This window comes from Ornithorhynchus anatinus, chromosome 17 (genome assembly GCF_004115215.2).
Source record: "Ornithorhynchus anatinus isolate Pmale09 chromosome 17, mOrnAna1.pri.v4, whole genome shotgun sequence".
In the NCBI taxonomy this organism is placed as follows: Eukaryota; Metazoa; Chordata; class Mammalia; order Monotremata; family Ornithorhynchidae; genus Ornithorhynchus; species Ornithorhynchus anatinus.
In genome coordinates, this window is record NC_041744.1 from 16696110 (window position 1) to 16714667 (window position 18558).

Here is an 18558-nt window from a genome sequence, read left to right on the forward strand (position 1 = left end):
CCCAGAGAAGGAGGCACACAGACACACTATCAGCTTCATGCACCGCCATTGATATAGTCCTCCTCTGTTCCTCTAAGTCACTAAGGGTCTGCCCTTTTGATGCAGTGTTAGGTCCATATATTCCATCCACCTATAAATCAGAAATGAAAGCAAAATTAACTTTTGGCTCTTTTAATGTGAAGAGCTCAAATCCAAGTCCGGTGTGCCCCGTTAGAAAGAGATGGAAAATGAGCGTCAGAGTCCATGAGATCTGCAGCATGGCTCCTGGGAGTGAAAGACATCAAACCCAAGTCGTCTACTTCCTCTTCTTCCCAGCACAATAAATGAGATTATGTTGGTTTCTCCTAGTGTTTGATCACATCAAAAATCCCACAAGAGTTGTAATCTGTGAAAATGTTGAGGACTTGATTGGACAGATATCTGGAAAGGCAATGCTCGCCTCTAAAAGAGTTCTGGTTTGTCAGTGATAGTAGAAGGTTGTGTCCCACCTACTACATATAATATTCTGATGAGGTCTTTAGACACTGAGAACTAAGGAAGCTGGTCTTGCTTTGCCTGATGTCAACAAAAAAAACCCCACCTGGACAACTTCCTTGAGAGGAGAAGCTTAAAGTCAAATCATTCCTGCTCCAGGGAGAGATCAGAGAGCATGTAAAGCCTGGAAAAATGCCCATGAACGTTGAGACAGAGTGGGAGAACTTGAGTTGAGCTAATGGTTACACACTTAAGTACGTATTCACAAATATGTATGTAACTCCTACATATTTAATGACACACAAACACACACAAACAAATGCGTCCTTCTTTTCAAGGATGACATTGCTGATGGTGCCAGTCCAATTGTCTATGACTGTCACTGTGAAATAATCTCTTCCATTTTTTACCACAACAATAGAGTAGGACCCTTTTTCCGGTCCTTAGTCCAATCACGTAGAAGATTTTATCACTAAATATTGCTCCTCGGACATCAAGGGTGTTGTTGGATTGTACAGTTGTCTCTCCCACGATTGGGCTACCTACCAATCAATCAGTCAAGGCTTTGAGTTGTGTGTCCAGTAATGGTGAGGAGTGGCACTTTGCCATGCACACATTCTCACCAGCAGCAGGCATTCCAAGATGGCTGACAGGCGAACAGAGGGTCAATCTGCAGTCGCGGGTGAGAATATTTCTGTGGGAGCCCCTCAGACACAGATCCTGCTGTACCTTCACTTATTTTATAAGCCACAAGAACTTATCTCTTCTGACATAGCACCGAGGGAAGATTGTGTGCCCATTACTTGGTCTATCATAACGTGACAGAGAGATTGTGGACACCTTCCCTGACCCCACTGTGGAAGGAAGAAACAAAACAGATCTAGGAGAGGTCATCAGAGAGCATTCAAAATTCTAAGCTGGATGCCCAGTACAGCCAGGGACCATCAGTAATATCCCAAGAGAAAGTAACCCATCCAAAAGAGTAAACAGCCTTATTGAAGGTACATCTCCTCCAAGACGCCTTCCCTGATTAAGCCCTCCTTTCCTCTTCTCCCACACTTTTCTGTGTCACTTTGATTTCCTCCCTTTATTCATCCCCTTTCCAGCCCCACAGCACTTAAGTATATATCTGCAATTTTATTTATTTATATTAATGTCTGCCTCCCCCTCTAGACTGCAAACTCATTGTGGGCATGGAATGTGTCTGTAGGAATGCTCTGCACACCGTAGGAACTCAATAAATATGATTGGCTGACAGACTGACTGAAATTTCATTAAGAAGGGCATTACAAGCACTAAAGGTCAGGAACATTTCTGCATCCTTAAATTTGCGTGATGATATCAAAATAGAGTATGTCATTAACAGACTTCAGCCAGAGGCAACACCCTGGCTTTGCCATCTCTATTAAACCCATACAAATACAATCATGCTTTAGTTTTTTTTCTCTCAAAAGAACATCATGACGGATTGCACAATTTCAGAAATAAAATAGCAATTACTAGAGAAACTGTCAAGCAGTTTTTCCCTGCTTTCTTCATGGGCAAGGAAAGGAGACCAATAGTCAGCAATGAATTAAAAATCTGGGCGGATACTGCAGGTCTAAGGGAAGAGCCATTGGGATCAAGGTCACAGGTTGTGGCTGAAAGCACACGGCCTAGTCTGGAGGATGTTGGGCAAATTTTGGATATAAATTCTAAAAAATGTTGTGTTTCAGTTTTTTACATTAGCACACCACATCTATACGCAACAGTCTTTTAGTTTCCTGCTTTTGTCAACCATGGAAACGGCTAAACAAACAGGTACTGTGCTTTTCCAGTGAGGCTGAGGACAAGAACAGTATCTCTCTGATGATCAACGAATCAATCATTTATTTATTTATTTATTGAGCACTTACTGTGTGCGGAGCTCTGTACTAAGCACTTGGGAGAGTACAGTCCAACAGACAGTAGACATATTCCCTACCCACAACCAGCTTACCGTTAAGAAGGGAAGACAGACACTGACATAAATAAATTATAGGTATGTACATAAATGCCGTGGGGCTGAGGGTGTGGTAAATATTAAGCTCTCAAAGGGCACACATCTAAATGTAATAAAACAGTGACAACGGGAATGGGATTCAAACCCACACATGCACAGAACACTGGGTAAGCAGTCTATCATCTTAACCACTAGCCCACCTGGTCACTGATGATATTTTGGTTATTGTTTTTTCACATTTTGCCCCTTCTGGCCAGGAAGTAAAAAGAGCTACTCTGACACACATACCCCAGTGTCAATCCACAACAAAATGACATTCTCTAAACCAGAAGCTTCTTGTGGGCAGGGAAAATGTCTATCTTATCTGCTGTGTGGTATTCTTCCAAGGGCTCAGTCGATACAGTTGATTCATCGATTGATCCAAAGCTTGGCTTGGAGAGGAAGATTAATAATAATAATAACAATAATGATGGTATTTGTTTAGCTCTTATTATGTGCCAAGCACTGTTTTAAGCTCAGGGGTAGATACAAGGTAATGAGGTTGTCCCATGATGGGCTCACAATCTTAATCCCCATTTGACAGATGAGGTAACTGAGGCACCGAGAAGTGAAGTGACTTGCCCAAAGTCACACAGCTAAGTGGCAGAGTCGGGATTAGAACCCACGACCCTTATCTCCCAAGCCCGGGCTCTTTCCACTGAGCCACGGATTCCACAGTGTTGTGACATGAATGAAGGCTGTCGCCTGAGAGATTAAGCACAAAGTGATAACAGGCATGAGTGATTCAAAGGAAATACCTTCCTCTCAGGAAAAGATCATGCTGCAATTAAACATGACCAAATCTCGCAATACCTCATTCCCAACTTCTTGTCAACTTGATTGCTATCAGTGGATATACTGACAGAAGGACCACTCAACTGCGGCAGGATTAGGGAGGATTTGTAAATCAACCTAAGACTATTTTAGCAGTGACAATTAAACATAATGCAAATTGGGAAATGGTTTTAAATTTAAGCCTCATTTGAAGAAAATGTCTTGGGCGTAAAATTCAGGCTAAATTGGATAAAATCATAAAAACAATCATTCCTTACTAATTATAATTCGTACATTAAGGAGCCAACTGATCTATAGTTCACATTTGCCCAGGAGTTACTTACTGAGGATAGCGATGACACCCATTATTGTCAGCAGTCCAAAGTACAAGAGTCCCAGAGTCATCACAATGAGCCGCCACGGGGAGAGTGGCAAATCTAATGGTGAGCATGGTAATGTTAGTGTCGCTATAAATGGCAGCAGCAACACTGAATTCCTCCAAAGACAAATCTATCTAACATTTCTGGTGACCCCTTTAAATCTGAGGCCATAGAATGGAAAATCAATTTTTTTATGATATCTGTGAAGCCCTTACTACAAACTTAACTTGTTCTGAGCCCTGGAGTGGATAGAAGATAGATCTTTTCACCCTTTTCCACTTCTCTGGCATCTACTGCTTGCCTCGTGCCTTTGTCTTCTGCGTCTCAGCCTTTTCAACCTTAAGCTGACTCCCATAACCCCTTGTGGGTTTACCCTGACACAGAAAGAAAGATTAGGTACAGACCGAGAGAGAGAGAAGTAGATGCAGAGAGGCAGTATGATAAAGGAAGAGAGGGAGCCGTACACACACACAAACAAACACACAGATATGTAAAAGGAGAAAGAATTTAGTAGTCACCCTATCTGAGCTCCAATCAAGATAGCTTGAGCTATCCTTCTTGCTCCATCTGAAACAATCCCCTGCCCCATCAGTTCCAGCAGGGGAAGAAGGGGGATTTGAAAATCCACGGAGAAACCCTCTCAATTCCTTCTGGGCATTTCTTCCCCAATCAGTATTGACATAATTCCTGAACGCATGATGAAACCACTAGGATTATTATTGTTTTGTTCCGTAAACTCACATTTCACCTGCAACAGCCAAGAAGTCACAAAAAGCACCAGGAAGAGGATCCCCAGAGCCACTTTGATGAGCCACCAGGGGAAAGGCGAGGAGCCTGAAAGAGAGAAAGACATGGATGGATCCACCAAGCCTGGTCTCCCTCTATTAGCAGGGATTTGTCTCCTCTTCTCTATGACCAGGGTCCTGGGGGTTTAATCCCATTGCTTTCTCTGCTGATGCTTGAAAGAATCGATCCATTTTCTAGAGCACTCTGAGCCAGACATACCTGTGCTGGCTCCTGGGAGGTCCAACGGAGCGCTTGTCATCTTTGAGAGGATCTTCAAATGTCTCAAGCTTCCTGAGACTGAAAGACAGACTGCTGTTTCTGTTAGAAATATGCTGAATGCGCCCAGGACACAAAACTAGGGTGGCACAGTGTCCTTGGAAACCACCAAGAAAATTCCCTGGGGGGATGTGTTCTGAGACACTGTCCGTGTAAAGTTCCCCTCTGGGTTGCACATATTTAAAGGTTACTTTTGCCCTCACTGGACCAGATGTATGTTCATTTTTTTTTTTAATGTCTGAGACCAGGTTTCTTGGAGAGTGTCGGGAAGATGGGGGAGAGAGGTTGGGGTAGGGGGGCAGGGTTGAACTATGGGATTTAGGAAAAGGAGAAACCAGTCTCTAGCCCTATCCAATGTCCACACCCAGCTGGGTGATTGACACAGTCCTTCTAGTCCTGCCCGACTGGACCCTGCAGGCACTGAGGAGAGTCCAAGAGCAGAGGAGCAGAAAGCTAGCCGGACACCTGCAGCTGGGGCTCTGCCACACCATTAAATGCCACATCTAACAGACAATAGCCAACACAAATGTAAGATTCGACAGCCAGTCCCCTGATAACAATGCTGGCCCGGTGCAAAGAAGGGTCAGCTCTTCTTATGATTTTCCTGCTTTCTGTACTATTATACAACTATGTATTATTTTACTTACTATTTAATAACAAACTATTTTGCTTTTAATTTCCTTTGTCTTGTTTAATGGCAGCCAATAGCAATGATGGTATTTATTAAATATGTGCCAGGCATCGTGCTAAGCACAGGGCAGACAGAAGATAATCAGATCAGACACAGTCCCTTCGGCTCACAGTCTAAGAGGGCGGGAGAGCAGAAATCCTGTCTTTATTTTACAAATGAGGAAAGTGATGGATGAATGGGTGGTGGCATTTATTAAACACTTATTATGACACAACCCACTGTCCTAAGGTCTGGGATACGTAGAGAATATCCAGATGAACAGAGGGATAGCAATATGAACTAATTTGCCCAATATCACTTTTGTCTCTAAATTCCCCAAATTTAAAATGGCTTAGGCCGTCCATGTCTCCAGCTTAAATTGCCTCTCACAATTAGACAGCCCTACAATACAATTCGTTTTCTTTCCTCATCAGAAGAGCTTCAGATTTTTCCAGTCCCTGACCATGACTGGATTTGGGTTCTGGGTTAACGTTGTCTCTCTCTCAGTATCTAGCTATTAGTCCTTACTTTCTTCCTCTTCCCACTCCCGAATCCTCTCCCCCAGCCTGACTCCTAACCACTGGTCGTAAAGAAAAAGAGAAAAATGACTTGCATAATGATTGAAAGTAATTTAAAAACCATAATATAAAAGTAATAATTTTCTATGGAATACTTTTTTTTTGGCCCCGATCCTGATTTCTTTCATGGAAGGTGGCATTGCCGAGTTAATAGTTATAAACAACCTTGTTTACCCTTGGTTCTTAACTACCCTTCTAGTGACAGACACTAATCAGAAATAGTGACTGAGTAGGAGCAGAAGAACGAGGAAGATCATGAGATCAAGGGAGAGAGAGAGAGAGAAAATTCAGCACAGAAGCTAGAGAAATCAAATGCACAAGGACAGCGAGGAGCGATCATCACTAGATATTATGTGATATGGTGGGGATATTCAGTCACACTTTGGTCTTATTAGCCACACCTAACGCACAAATCAAATCTCACCATCTGTGCTGTCATCTTCAAATCTGCAAGACAGTTACAAACCCTACTCAGTGGAAAGAGAGTCAGAGGGCTTGGGAGTCAGAGGTCATGGGTTTGAATCCGGGCTCGGCCACTTGTTAGCTGTGTGACTGTGGGCAAGTCACTTCACTTCTCTGGGCCTCAGTTCCCTCATCTGGAAAATGGGGATGAAGACTGTGAGCCTCACATGGGACAACCTGATGATCCTGGATCTACCCCAGCGCTTAGAACAGTGCTCTCCACATAGTAAGCACTTAACAAATACCAACATTATTATTATTATTATTACATAATGAAAGTTTACCTTACCCGTTTCATTGAATAATATCAGGCAGCAATGGGGAGTGCTCTTCAGCTGACAAATTGCATTTTTCAAACAAGCTCCATGCAGTTAACCTTGTCTGTATTTACCCTTCTATTGTCCCTCATTCCTTCCTTCCCCCTTCCCCTCCTTCTTGCCTTCATCTCCCATACACCGTTCCAACACCCAACCATTGTTTCTCCCCAAATGACTATTACTGGAATGTTGCCAAGGTCTGTTATGATAATTATCAAGCCCTCATCATGTGTCAAGCGTTGTTCTAAATGCTAGGGTGGACCCAGATGTGGTGAGCCCACAACAAGCTGCCTTATTAATGACTGTTTATGATCCTGGGGACGACCCAAAGGAAGAGACAGGCAAAGGCCTTGCTGGGATTTACTTGAGACAGGGGATTGCGGGCCTGTGAGGGTGGAGCATAGAGGTAGGCGGGGCTTTCTCTCCCTGTTCTACCCTGTAACGGACCTGGATCAATCAATGACTGCCCCGTGAGGCCACAGCTGCGGCGCCTTTTTGTAGGATGCTCAGAGGGAAGGAGCTGGAGCACAAACAAGCATCGGAGCACCACTTGGGAGCAGCAGGGACGTGCAGCCAGAGGGCAGAAGCAGCAGGAGAGCTGCACATAATAGCACAAGAAGGCAGCAGCACCTGAAGCAGAAAGAAGCAATAGCAGAAGGGACTCCTTTGACCCTAGCCTGGTTTGGGATCCTTAGTGGAGTGAGCGTGTGTAAGTTTGACTCCCTTGGACGCTGGTAAAATGAAGTAAAAAACTTTCCACGGTAACCTTGGTGATCAGAAGTGTTGTCTGAGCATCAGACTCAGCATTAGGCTCCCCCGATTCAGGAAGGTCTTGGTTGGTACGAAGCTGGGGTCGGGGCTCGTGACACCAAATATCACACATCAGACCGTTGCTGTTTCACATGGGGCTCATGATCTAAAAAGGGGTTAAGAGATCAAAACAAGGTAACAGTCAAGGGTAAACAACGATGAACAGCCCTTAAGAACCCACAGAACAATAGCAAGTTACGTAAAAGAATAACTTCTGTGGGTGTGAAATCTCCACTTTAGGCCAAAGGATGACATTTTTTTGCAAGGCCCTCCAAGGGATGCGTGACTTCATTACTTCACATTGTATACAAGACTTTGGAGCTCTCTAATTTAACTGACTTGAGCAAGATAGACGCCTCTCCCGTCTCCATGTTGACCATCTGCCCCACTCTTCTAACCCATTAGGAACTGACGCCCTGTTGAAACTCCCATTAACAACAGTTAATCTTACTTCAGTTACTTTTTACTTACTGATGGGGCTATTAAGTCTAGTCTTTAATAATAATGATAGTATCTGTTAAGGGCTTGCTATCTGTCAAGCTCTGTTCTAAGTGCTGGGATAGATAGAAGGCTATCTGGTTGTCCCATGTGGGACTCGCGGTCTTAATCCGCATTTTACAGGTGAGGTAACTGAGGCATAGAGAACTTCAGTGACTTGCCCAGAGTCACACAGTTGACAAGTGGTGAGGTTGGGATTAGAACCCACCACCTCTGACTCCCAAGGTTGTGCTCTTCCCACTAAGCCATGGTGCTTCCCCTCCTTTAAGCAGCTTGTGGGCAGGGAGCGTGTCTACATACTCTATAGAATTATATTCTCCCAAAGTGCTCTCTGCAAATTAACCACTCAAATGCAATAGATCTATTGATTGATTAGCTTTAAGCATTTCCACTCCAGGAAGAAGAGTAGCCTGTGTTTCAGTTCAGAGTGTTTGGGAGAGTTTTAAATAAGCATTTACCCTTCTGGTAAATGTAGTTTTGAGGCACTATTCCTATAGGCCCTCGGTCTTACAGAAGTTAGAAGCTTGAACCAAATCCTGTCAATGGTTCCTAAGCAATGATGGCCCTCATCTTCAGGAATTATTCACTCAGTCAATCAGTAGCATTTATCTCATCTCTCACACTCCCTCCCCCTGCAAATCTTTGCTACTCCCCTACAGAGACCTCTGCTCTCTTGATCCCATTCGTCTTTCCAAAAGCACTTCTCCCCACCTTGCCGCCCTGTCCTCACTTCCCACTCTCGATGATCAGGTCTCCGCTCTCAACTCCACCCTCTCTACTCATCTCAACTCTCTCACCCCCCTTTCCCTCCGCTGCTCTCGCTCCACTAACCCATAGCCCTGGATCACCTCCTCTGTTGGTCTCCCACGCTTCTATGCTCGAACTGCTGAGCGCTGCTGGCGAAAGTCCAAGCACCAAGCCGGCCTCATATATTTCAAATTTATCCTTTCCTGCCTTAACTCTGCCCTCTCCTCCACCAGGCAGAACTTCTTCTCCTCCCTCATTGACACCCATGCCTGTCACCTCCGCCACTTGTTCTGGACCTTTAACTCTTTTCTTAGCCCCCCTGTTCCTCCCCCACCCCCATCTCTCACCACCATTGATCTGGCCACCTACTTCATCACAAAAATCAACACAATCAGGTCTGAGCTCCCCAAAGTCACCCCTCCCCTTTTCCCCTCCCCCCGACCAACCCTCTCCCCTACTTTCCCATCTTTCCCTGCAGTATCCTCAGAGAAGATCTCCTCCCTCCTCGCAAGTGCCACCCCCTCCACCTGTGCATCAGACCCCATTCCCGCTCATCTTATAAAAAGCATTGCCCCTGCCCTCCTCCCTTCCTTAACTTCTATCTTTAACCACTCAATCTCCAATGGCTCCTTCCCCTCTGCCTTCAAACATGCCCACGTCTCCCCCATCCTAAAGAAACCCTCTCTCAACCCCGCTTCCCCTTCCAGTTATCGCCCTATCTCCCTACTACCCTTCCTTTCCAAAATCCTAGAATGAATCGTCTACACTCACTGTTTAGAATTCCTTAACTCTCATTCCCTTCTGGACCCCCTCCAATCAGGCTTCCATCCCCTCCACTCTACCGAGACTGCTCTCTCTAAGGTCACCCATGACCTCCTTCTTGCCAAATCCAATGGCTCCTACTCCATTCTAATCCTCCTTGACCTCTCAGCTGCCTTTGACACTGTCTACCATGCCTTCCTCCTCCACACCTAATCTCACCTTGGCTTCACGGACTCCATCCTCTCCTGGTTCTCCTCTTATCTCTCTGGCCGGTCATTCTCGGTCTCCTTCACAGGCACCTCCTCCTCTTCCCATCCTTTAACTGTTGGAGTTCCTCAAGGGTCAGTTCTTGGCCCTCTTCAGTTCTCCATTTACACTCACTCCCTCGGTGAACTCATTCGCTCTCACAGCTTTGACTACCATCTCTACTCAGATGACATGCAGATCTACATCTCTGCCCCTGTCCTCTCCCCCTCCCTTCAGGCTCGCATCTCCTCCTGCCTCCAGGTCATCTCCACCTGGATGTCTGCCCACCACCTAAAACTCAACATGACCAAAACTGAGCTCCTCATTTTCCCTCCCAAGCCCGGTCCTGTCCCAGACTTCCCCATCACCGTGGATGGTACGACCATCCTTCCCGTCTCTCAGGCCCACAACTTCGGTGTCATCTTTGACTCGGCTCTCTCATTCACCCCACATATCCGATCCGTTACCGAGACCTGCCAGTCTCACCTTTACAATATCGCCAAGATCTGCCCTTTCCTCTCCACCCAAACGGCTACCTTACTGCTACAGGCTCTCATTATATCCTGGCTAGCCTACTGTGTCAGCCTTCTCTCTGATCTCCCTTCCTCCTCTCTCGCCCCGCTCCAGTTTATTCTTCACTCCGCTGCTCGGCTCACCTTCCTGCAGAAACGATCTGGGCATGTCACTCCCCTTCTTAAACACCTCCAGTGGTTGCCTATCGACCTCCGCTCAAAACAAAACTCCTCACTCTAGGCTTCAAGGCTCTCCATCACCTTGCCCCTTACTACCTCTCCTCCCTTCTCTCTTGATACTGCCCACCCCACACGCTCCGCTCCTCTGCCACCCACCTCCTCACCATCCCTCGGTCTCACCTATCCCGTCATCGACCCCTGGGCCACGTCCTCCCACGGTCCTGGAGTGCCCTCCCTCCTCACCTCCGACAATCTAATTCTCTTCCCCTCTTCAAATTCCTACTTAAAGCTCACCTCCTCCAAGAGACCTTCCCAGACTTAGCTCCCCCCTTTTTCCCTCTGCTCCCTCTACCCCCCTTCACCTCTCTGCAGCTAAACCCTCTTCTTCCCCCTTTCCCTCTCCTCCTCCCCCTCTCCCGTCTCACCCCCTCAGCACTGTACTCATCCGCTCAACTGTATATATCTTCATCACCCTATTTATTTGGTTTATTTTGTTTAATGAGATGTACATCACCCTGATTCTATTTATTTGCCACAGTTTTTATGAGATGTTCTTCCCCTTGACTCTATTTATTGCCATTGTTCTTGTCTGCCTGTCTCCCCCAATTAGACTGTAAGCCCGCCAAAGGGCAGGGACTATCTCTATCTGTTGCCGACTTGTACATTCCAAGGGCATAATACAGTGCTCTGCACATAGTAAGCGCTCAATAAATACTATTGAATGGATGAATGAATGAATTTACTGAGCACCTACTGTGTTCCTCCCCTCTCAGGAACACGCCCGGAGAATTTCCAGTACTCTACCAGTCTCAGCCACTGGTGGGGGAGTCAAGCAGTGTCATTTCCATTCCCAGTTTAGGTAGTGGCCAGTGAGTGGAAGGCAATTTGCTACAAGTCAAAACTCACATGTGCTGGGCTGCAGTGGCATGAGAAGGAGTCAACGGCGAAGACTCAAGTTTACTGTGCGGGACAAGGTAGTGGTAAACCACTTCCATATTTTTGCCAAGAAAACTCTATGGATACACTACCATAACAATTGCAGATGGTGGTGGGATGTTCTGGGAGAGATGAGCCCATGCAGTCATGGTGTTCTTAAAGGGTTTCACCGAGAGCCCCAGAAGAAATGTGCAGTTCTTCTGACTTTTCTCAGCTGAGTCTCAGTTTACCAGGCTCAGAACCCTTCACCTCTGTCCCCGGAAATGAAAGTGGAAAGGTCTGTGTGAGATCTTTGAAGGGATGGTGAGATTTGTGTACATCTGGGACAAGCAGGACCCTTCAAAACACCTCCTCTGCTTTAGAAGGACATACTTTGAACTTGCTGTGTGCAGAACACTATTAAGCGCTTGTGAGAGTACAATATAACGGAGCTAATAGTTTGCAGCCATGGCTGTATTCAGAGAGGCAAATTGGGACAACTAAATTCAAAACAAACATACGACCCTTGAGTAATTGCAGTCCAGGATGCCCCCTTACAGATTTGTTGACAATCACCCATGTGGGACCTGTTTGGTTTTTTAACCTCGTCATCATTGCAATTTTATGCCAGTTTCACTATTCAATTCTATGAGATGTGTCTCATAGAAAAACTATGAATTGATTCTGAGTATTGCCTTGTCACTTTTTTCCAAAAATTCCTTTTCCCCAGATGACTCTCTATCAGAATTTGATGAAGTTTCCTTAAAACCGAGAGGATGAAAGATACTGAATTGATGAATATGGGGTAATATGGCAGTGTTGCATAAAATGAAGGTCACTGAATATTGGTGAAGGCAAAGAGGTGTTTATTATCTGAGAGTGAACTCCCTGCCTCTTACAGAATCTGCTATCGACTTGATATGAAAGAGCATCCCCTGAGGAGATCTACTGGCCACTTGAAGGTGTCTTAAAAGTCCACTAAAGACTAAAGAAATTACTTCACTCAATTAATGGTATTTATTGAGCACTTACTGTGTTCAAAGCATCGTATTAAAGCGGTTGGGAAAGTACAATATATGGAGTTGGTAGACTCACTTCCTGCCCACAAGGAGTTTCCAATCTAGAGTTTCAACCAGGTCTCTTCAGGTCAGGTGTTTCCAGCACGATCCCACTGTGACTTCCTTTGAATTTAACAAAGATGGAGCAATGGGGTCTTACACTGTGAAACACTGTGCCTAATCCATGGAATGTCAGGATCCAGTCCCTTTGCAGATGTTCTCCATGAAGACCTGTCCATGAGCTCCGAAGATGAAAGCTATGGAATCCTATACTTACAGATGTACTTTTGAAGAGATTCACACTCTTCAGGAGAAGCTGGATTTGATGGATGATATTTGGCACAGTCTTTACCAGATTCGTCCAAGGTTATATGCAGCCTGGGGTGAAGAAACCATCATTTATATAATGTTAATTTCAGATCATTGGAAATATTTTCCCTGTCTTCGCCAATAAGAATATGTTAAAAGGGTAAGACACTGAAGTGTAGTCTCTACTTAGAGATATGAAAGCCAAGGCTCCAGGAGGTTTAGGCTTCATTTCAGCATGGAGAGGAAAGCACAGGACTCCTCAGAGAGTGTCAGCCACTGGTAATAACGTGCTTACCCCAGGTACCATATGAAATGCACCGGTGACCATACCCAGCCCTACTGAGCTGGAATGGGATGATTAAACCCTCCTGCCTGTCAACTTATTCCATATAAATAAACTAAATGGCACCCACTGAAAATATAAAGGAACAAAGCCAAGCAGCAGCTAATTATTATTGTTATGATGACATCTGTTCATTCAATAGTATTTATTGAGCGCTTACTATGTGCAGAGCACTGTACTAAGCGCTTGGGATGAACAAGTCGGCAACAGATAGAGACAGTCCCTGCCGTTTGACGGGCTTACAGTCTAATCGGGGGAGACGGACAGACAAGAACAATGGCACTAAACAGCGTCAAGGGGAAGAACATCTCGTAAAAACAATGGCAACTAAATAGAATCAAGGCGATGTACAATTCATTAACAAAATAAATAGGGTAACGAAAATATATACAGTTGAGCGGACGGGTACAGTGCTGTGGGGATGGGAAGGGAGAGGTGGAGGAGCAGAGGGAAAAGGGGAAAATGAGGCTTTAGCTGCGGAGAGGTAAAGGGGGGATGGCAGAGGGAGTAGAGGGGGAAGAGGAGCTCAGTCTGGGAAGGCCTCTTGGAGGAGGTGATTTTTAAGTAAGGTTTTGAAGAGGGAAAGAGAATCAGTTTGGCGGAGGTGAGGAGGGAGGGCGTTCCAGGACCGCGGGAGGACGTGACCCAGGGGTCGACGGCGGGATAGGCGAGACCGAGGGACGGCGAGGAGGTGGGCGGCAGAGGAGCGGAGCGTGCGGGGTGGGCGGTAGAAAGAGAGAAGGGAGGAGAGGTAGGAAGGGGCAAGGTGATGGAGAGCCTTGAAGCCTAGAGTGAGGAGTTTTTGTTTGGAGCGGAGGTCGATAGGCAACCACTGGAGTTGTTTAAGAAGGGGAGTGACATGCCCAGATCGTTTCTGCAGGAAGATGAGCCGGGCAGCGGAGTGAAGAATAGACCGGAGCGGGGCGAGAGAGGAGGAAGGGAGGTCAGAGAGAAGGCTGACACAGTAGTCTAGCCGGTATATAACGAGAGCCCGTAATAGTAAGGTAGCCGTCTGGGTGGAGAGGAAAGGGCGGATCTTGGCGATATTGTAGAGGTGAAACCGGCAGGTCTTGGTAACGGATAGGATGTGTGGGGTGAACGAGAGGGACGAGTCAAGGATGACACCGAGATTGCGGGCCTGCGATGACGGGAAGGATGGCCGTGCCATCCACGGTGATAGAGAAGTCTGGGAGAGGACCGGGTTGGGAGGGAAGATGAGGAGCTCAGTCTTGCTCATGTTGAGTTTTAGGTGGCGGGCCGACATCCAGGTGGAGATGTCCCGGAGGCAGGAGGAGATGCGAGCCCGAAGGGAGGGGGAGAGGACAGGGGCGGAGATGTAGATCTGCGTGTCATCTGCGTAGAGATGGTAGTCAAAGCCGTGAGAGCGGATGAGTTCACCGAGGGAGTGAGTGTAAATGGAGAACAGAAGAGGGCCAAGAACTGACCCTTGAGGAACTCCAACAGTTAAAGGATGGGAGGGGGAGGAGGCTCCAGCGTAGGAGACCGAGAATGATCGGCCAGAGAGGTAAGAGGAGAACCAGGAGAGGACAGAGTCCGTGAAGCCAAGGTGAGATAAGGTATGGAGGAGGAGGGGATGGTCGACAGTGTCAAAGGCAGCAGAGAGGTCAAGGAGGATCAGAATGGAGTAGGAGCCATTGGATTTGGCAAGAAGGAGGTCATGGGTGACCTTAGAGAGAGCAGTCTCGGTAGAGTGGAGGGGACGGAAGCCAGATTGGAGGGGGTCTAGGAGAGAATGGGAGTTAAGGAATTCTAGGCATCGATTGTAGACGACTCGTTCTAAGATTTTGGAAAGGAAGGGTAGTAGGGAGATAGGACGATAACTGGAGGGGGAAGTGGGGTCAAGAGCGGGTTTTTTTAGGATGGGGGAGACGTGGGCGTGTTTGAAGGCAGAGGGGAAGGAGCCCTTGGAGATTGAGTGGTTAAAAATAGAAGTTAAGGAAGGGAGGAGGGCAGGGGCGATGGTTTTAAGAAGGTGAGAGGGAATGGGGTCCGAGGCGCAGGTGGAGGGGGTGGCACTTGCGAGGAGGGAGGAGATCTCCTCTGAGGATACTGCAGGGAAAGATGGGAAAGTAGGGGAGGGGGTTGTTGGGGGGGAGGGGAGAGGCGGAGGGGTGACTTTGGGGAGCTCAGACCTGATCGTGTTGATTTTCGTGAGGAAATAGGTGGCCAGATCATTAGGGGTGAGAGATGGGGGAGGGGGAGGAACAGGGGGCCTAAGGAGAGAGTTAAAGGTCCGGAACAATCGGCGGGGGTGACGGGCATGGGTGTCGATGAGGGAGGAGAAGAAGCTTTGCCTGGCGGAGGAGAGGGCAGAGTTAAGGCAGGAAAGGATAAATTTGAAGTGTGTGAGGTCGGCTTGGTGCTTGGACTTTCGCCAGCAGCGCTCGGCAGCTCGAGCATAGGAGCGTAGGAGGCGGATGGAGGAGGTGATCCAGGGCTGTGGGTTAGTGGAGTGAGAGCGGCAGAGGGAAAGGGGGGCGAGAGAGTCGAGATGAGTAGAGAGGGTGGAGTTGAGAGCGGAGACCTGTTCGTCGAGAGTGGGAAGAGAGGACAGGGCGGCAAGGTGAGGCGAGATGCTATTGGAAAGACGGATGGGATCGAGAGAGCGGAGGTCTCTGTGGGGCAGTAGCGAAGATTTGCAGGGGGAGGGAGTGTGAGAGATGAGGCAGGTGAGAAGGTTATGGTCCGAGAGAGGGATTTCAGAGTTGGTGAGTGAGGAGATAGTGCAGCGGTAGGAGATGACAAGATCGAGGGTGTGACCGAGTCGGTGAGTGGGCGCGGTATGGTGGAGGAGGAGGTCGGCAGAGTCGAGGAGGGTTAGCAGGCGGGCGGCGGAGGAGTCGTCGGGTACATCCGTATGGATGTTGAAGTCTCCAAGGATCAGAGTGGGCAGAGAGAAGGAGAGAAGGAAGGTGAGAAAGGGGTCAAGGTGGTTGAAGAAGTCGGAGGTGGGACCGGGAGGGCGGTAGATGACGGCGACAAGTAACTGGAGTGGGTGGTAGAGGCGAATGATATGGGCTTCGAAGGAGGGGAAGGAGAGGGAGGGGGGAGGAGGGATAGTGCGGAAGCGGCATCGGGGCGAGAGGAGGAAGCCGACGCCTCCTCCCTTACCGGTGAGTCTGGGGGAGTGGGAGAAGGAGAGGCCTCCGTCGGAGAGAGCGGCGGCGGAGACCGTGTCTTCGGGAGAGAGCCACGTTTCCGAAAGGGCGAGGAGGAGGAGAGAGCGGGAGAGGAAAAGGTCATGGATGAAAGGTAGCTTGCCTGTAACAGAGCGGGGGTTCCAGAGGCCACACTTGAAAGTAGCTGTGGGTGCAAGGGGAGGAGGGGGGAAGGGCGGGGGGAGGGGAGGGTTTGGATGGGAAGGAGGTGGCGGGGCCCTGGACGAGGAGAGGGGGATGAGGGGTGGCGGTGGGACAAGAGGACTGGGATGGGGCATGGGTGGGGAAGAGAGAAGGGGGGAGGGGGTGAAGAGGGGGTTTGGTGGGGGGAAGAGTAGGGGGAGGGGGAAGAGGGGTAGCGCTGGTAAAGTGGGGTTCTAGGGCGGGAGAGAGGAGGGGGGGAGGAGACAGAGGAGAGAGCGGGAAAGAGCTGAGCGAGAGAGGGGAAGGGGAAGGGGAAGGGGAGGATAGGAAGGGGCGGGACGGGGGAGGGGGGGAGGAGGGACATGGCGAGGCCAGAGAGGTGGGTGGCAGCACTGACAACAATAAACAGTAATAAACGAAATCGGTAATATAGCAACATGATACAATATGATACAATACAGTGGTGCTAATATAGCAACATGATACAGTATGATACAATATAGTCGTGTTAATAAAAGGGGTGATGACCAGGGTCGGGGGTAGACTCGATTAAGGGGCGACCTGATCAAATTCAAAATCTGACGACAATAAACAATAAAAAGCGAGATCGCTAATATAGCAACATGCTACAGTAAGGCACACTCCAATAGTGTTAATAAGCAGGCGATGACCAGGGTCGGGGGACGAGCCGACCCTACCCGATCAGACTCAAAGTCAAGCGGCCAGCGGCCGAGAGAGTCCCAGAGCTCATGACCAAATAACCCTGTGGCGGCGGGGGGGGCCCTGAGGTTGTCCGGGGTGGGTGGAAGTGCTTACTATGTTCCAAGCACTGTTCTAAGTGCTGGGGGGTTACAAGGTAATCAGGTTGTCCCATGTGGGGTTCAACAGTCTTAAACCCCATTTTCCAGATGAGGTAACTGAGGCACAGGGAAGTTAAGTGACTTGCCCAAAGTCACACAGCTGACAAGTGGCAGAGCAGGGATTAGAACCCATGACCTCTGACTCCCAAACCCAGGCTCTTGCCACTGAGCCACGCTGCTTCTCAATCCCTGAAAGCTAATCCCTGAAAGGGAGTAAAATGGGGGTGGATGAAAGTTTGATTAGGAGAGTGGACACCATGAAGGGAGAACAAAAGATCTTCTGTTTCTGATCTGAATTTTCAAATCTTGGGGACCTTCACATTCCCTCTCTCCCATTATAGAGGCTGTGAGGGCTAGGTGGAAGGGAGCCAAAGAGAGGGGAATTAGTCAATCAAACAATCCATCAGTGCTATTCATTAAGCACCTATTGCATGTGGAGCCCTTGCTTGAATCCCTCCTAATCCCCTCCATGAACCAAGAGGGAACGAGATTTAACCCTTCTAAATTTCAGCTGTCTGGCCCCAGCCCATCTCCCTCTCTGCTGCTTCTTTAATCTCTGTAGGCCAATGACTGATGATGTTACTGAAGATACAGACACTTACTATCTGCATCACGGATGGACCAGAGCAGAAGGTCAGAGAGGCTGAATTGGTCATCACATTGAGGGACATACAGCAGTAAAACTACATCTTAAAAATATCCTTCAGAGTATCCTTCGATTAACTGGGACTGATCTGCCACTTGCCCCCTCCCCACGTTGAGTCACATTTGGAGAGGCTTTACTGTGCTTGAGAATGAATGGGGCAGGGGAAATGCTTAGTGAACCAGAAACCTACAGGCCTATGGAAAGATTTGAGCCATCGGACCACTTCCAAGTTTGATTTCTTCCACTTCGGTAGAGTCCAGTCCATCCGTAGAGTGCAAACAGGGACAAGAAATCCTGTTGAGAACCACAAAAAACGTCACCAAGCTAAGGATCCTTCTCCCTAACTGCCTGGACATGCAGAGACCTGAATAAGCAGTTGATTAAAGTGGCCGCCTTCTATAGGAAACAATGAGACGTGAAATGACTTGCTCAAGGTTAACAGCAGAGGTTATTACTGGGCTTAGAATTGATGTCTTCTGACTCCCAGTTCTTCCCTCTTTCAAAAAGGCCACGATGCATCTTGAAAAATTCTGATATTTACCCTCACAACATTTTCCACATACAAGTTTTTTGTGAGCCTAAACGTTTTTGATTCGACAAATCAATCAATCA

The 18558-nt window shown here is 47.7% G+C and overlaps 1 protein-coding gene across 2 annotated transcripts in view; it reads right to left on the minus strand.

The window, feature by feature from the left end:
- Positions 1-12362: 12362 nt before the first annotated feature.
- Positions 12363-18558, minus strand: part of LOC103165980 (natural killer cells antigen CD94-like) — a 26285-nt gene continuing 20089 nt past the window's right edge. For both annotated transcript variants that reach the window (XM_029081630.2, XM_029081627.2), the window contains exons 6-7: positions 18137-18240; positions 12363-12843 (exon numbers count right to left, since the gene is read on the minus strand). In XM_029081630.2, the coding sequence (XP_028937463.1) occupies positions 12723-12843; positions 18137-18240 (225 nt within the window). In that variant the 3' untranslated portion in view covers positions 12363-12722. The remainder of the gene's footprint in view (positions 12844-18136; positions 18241-18558) is intronic.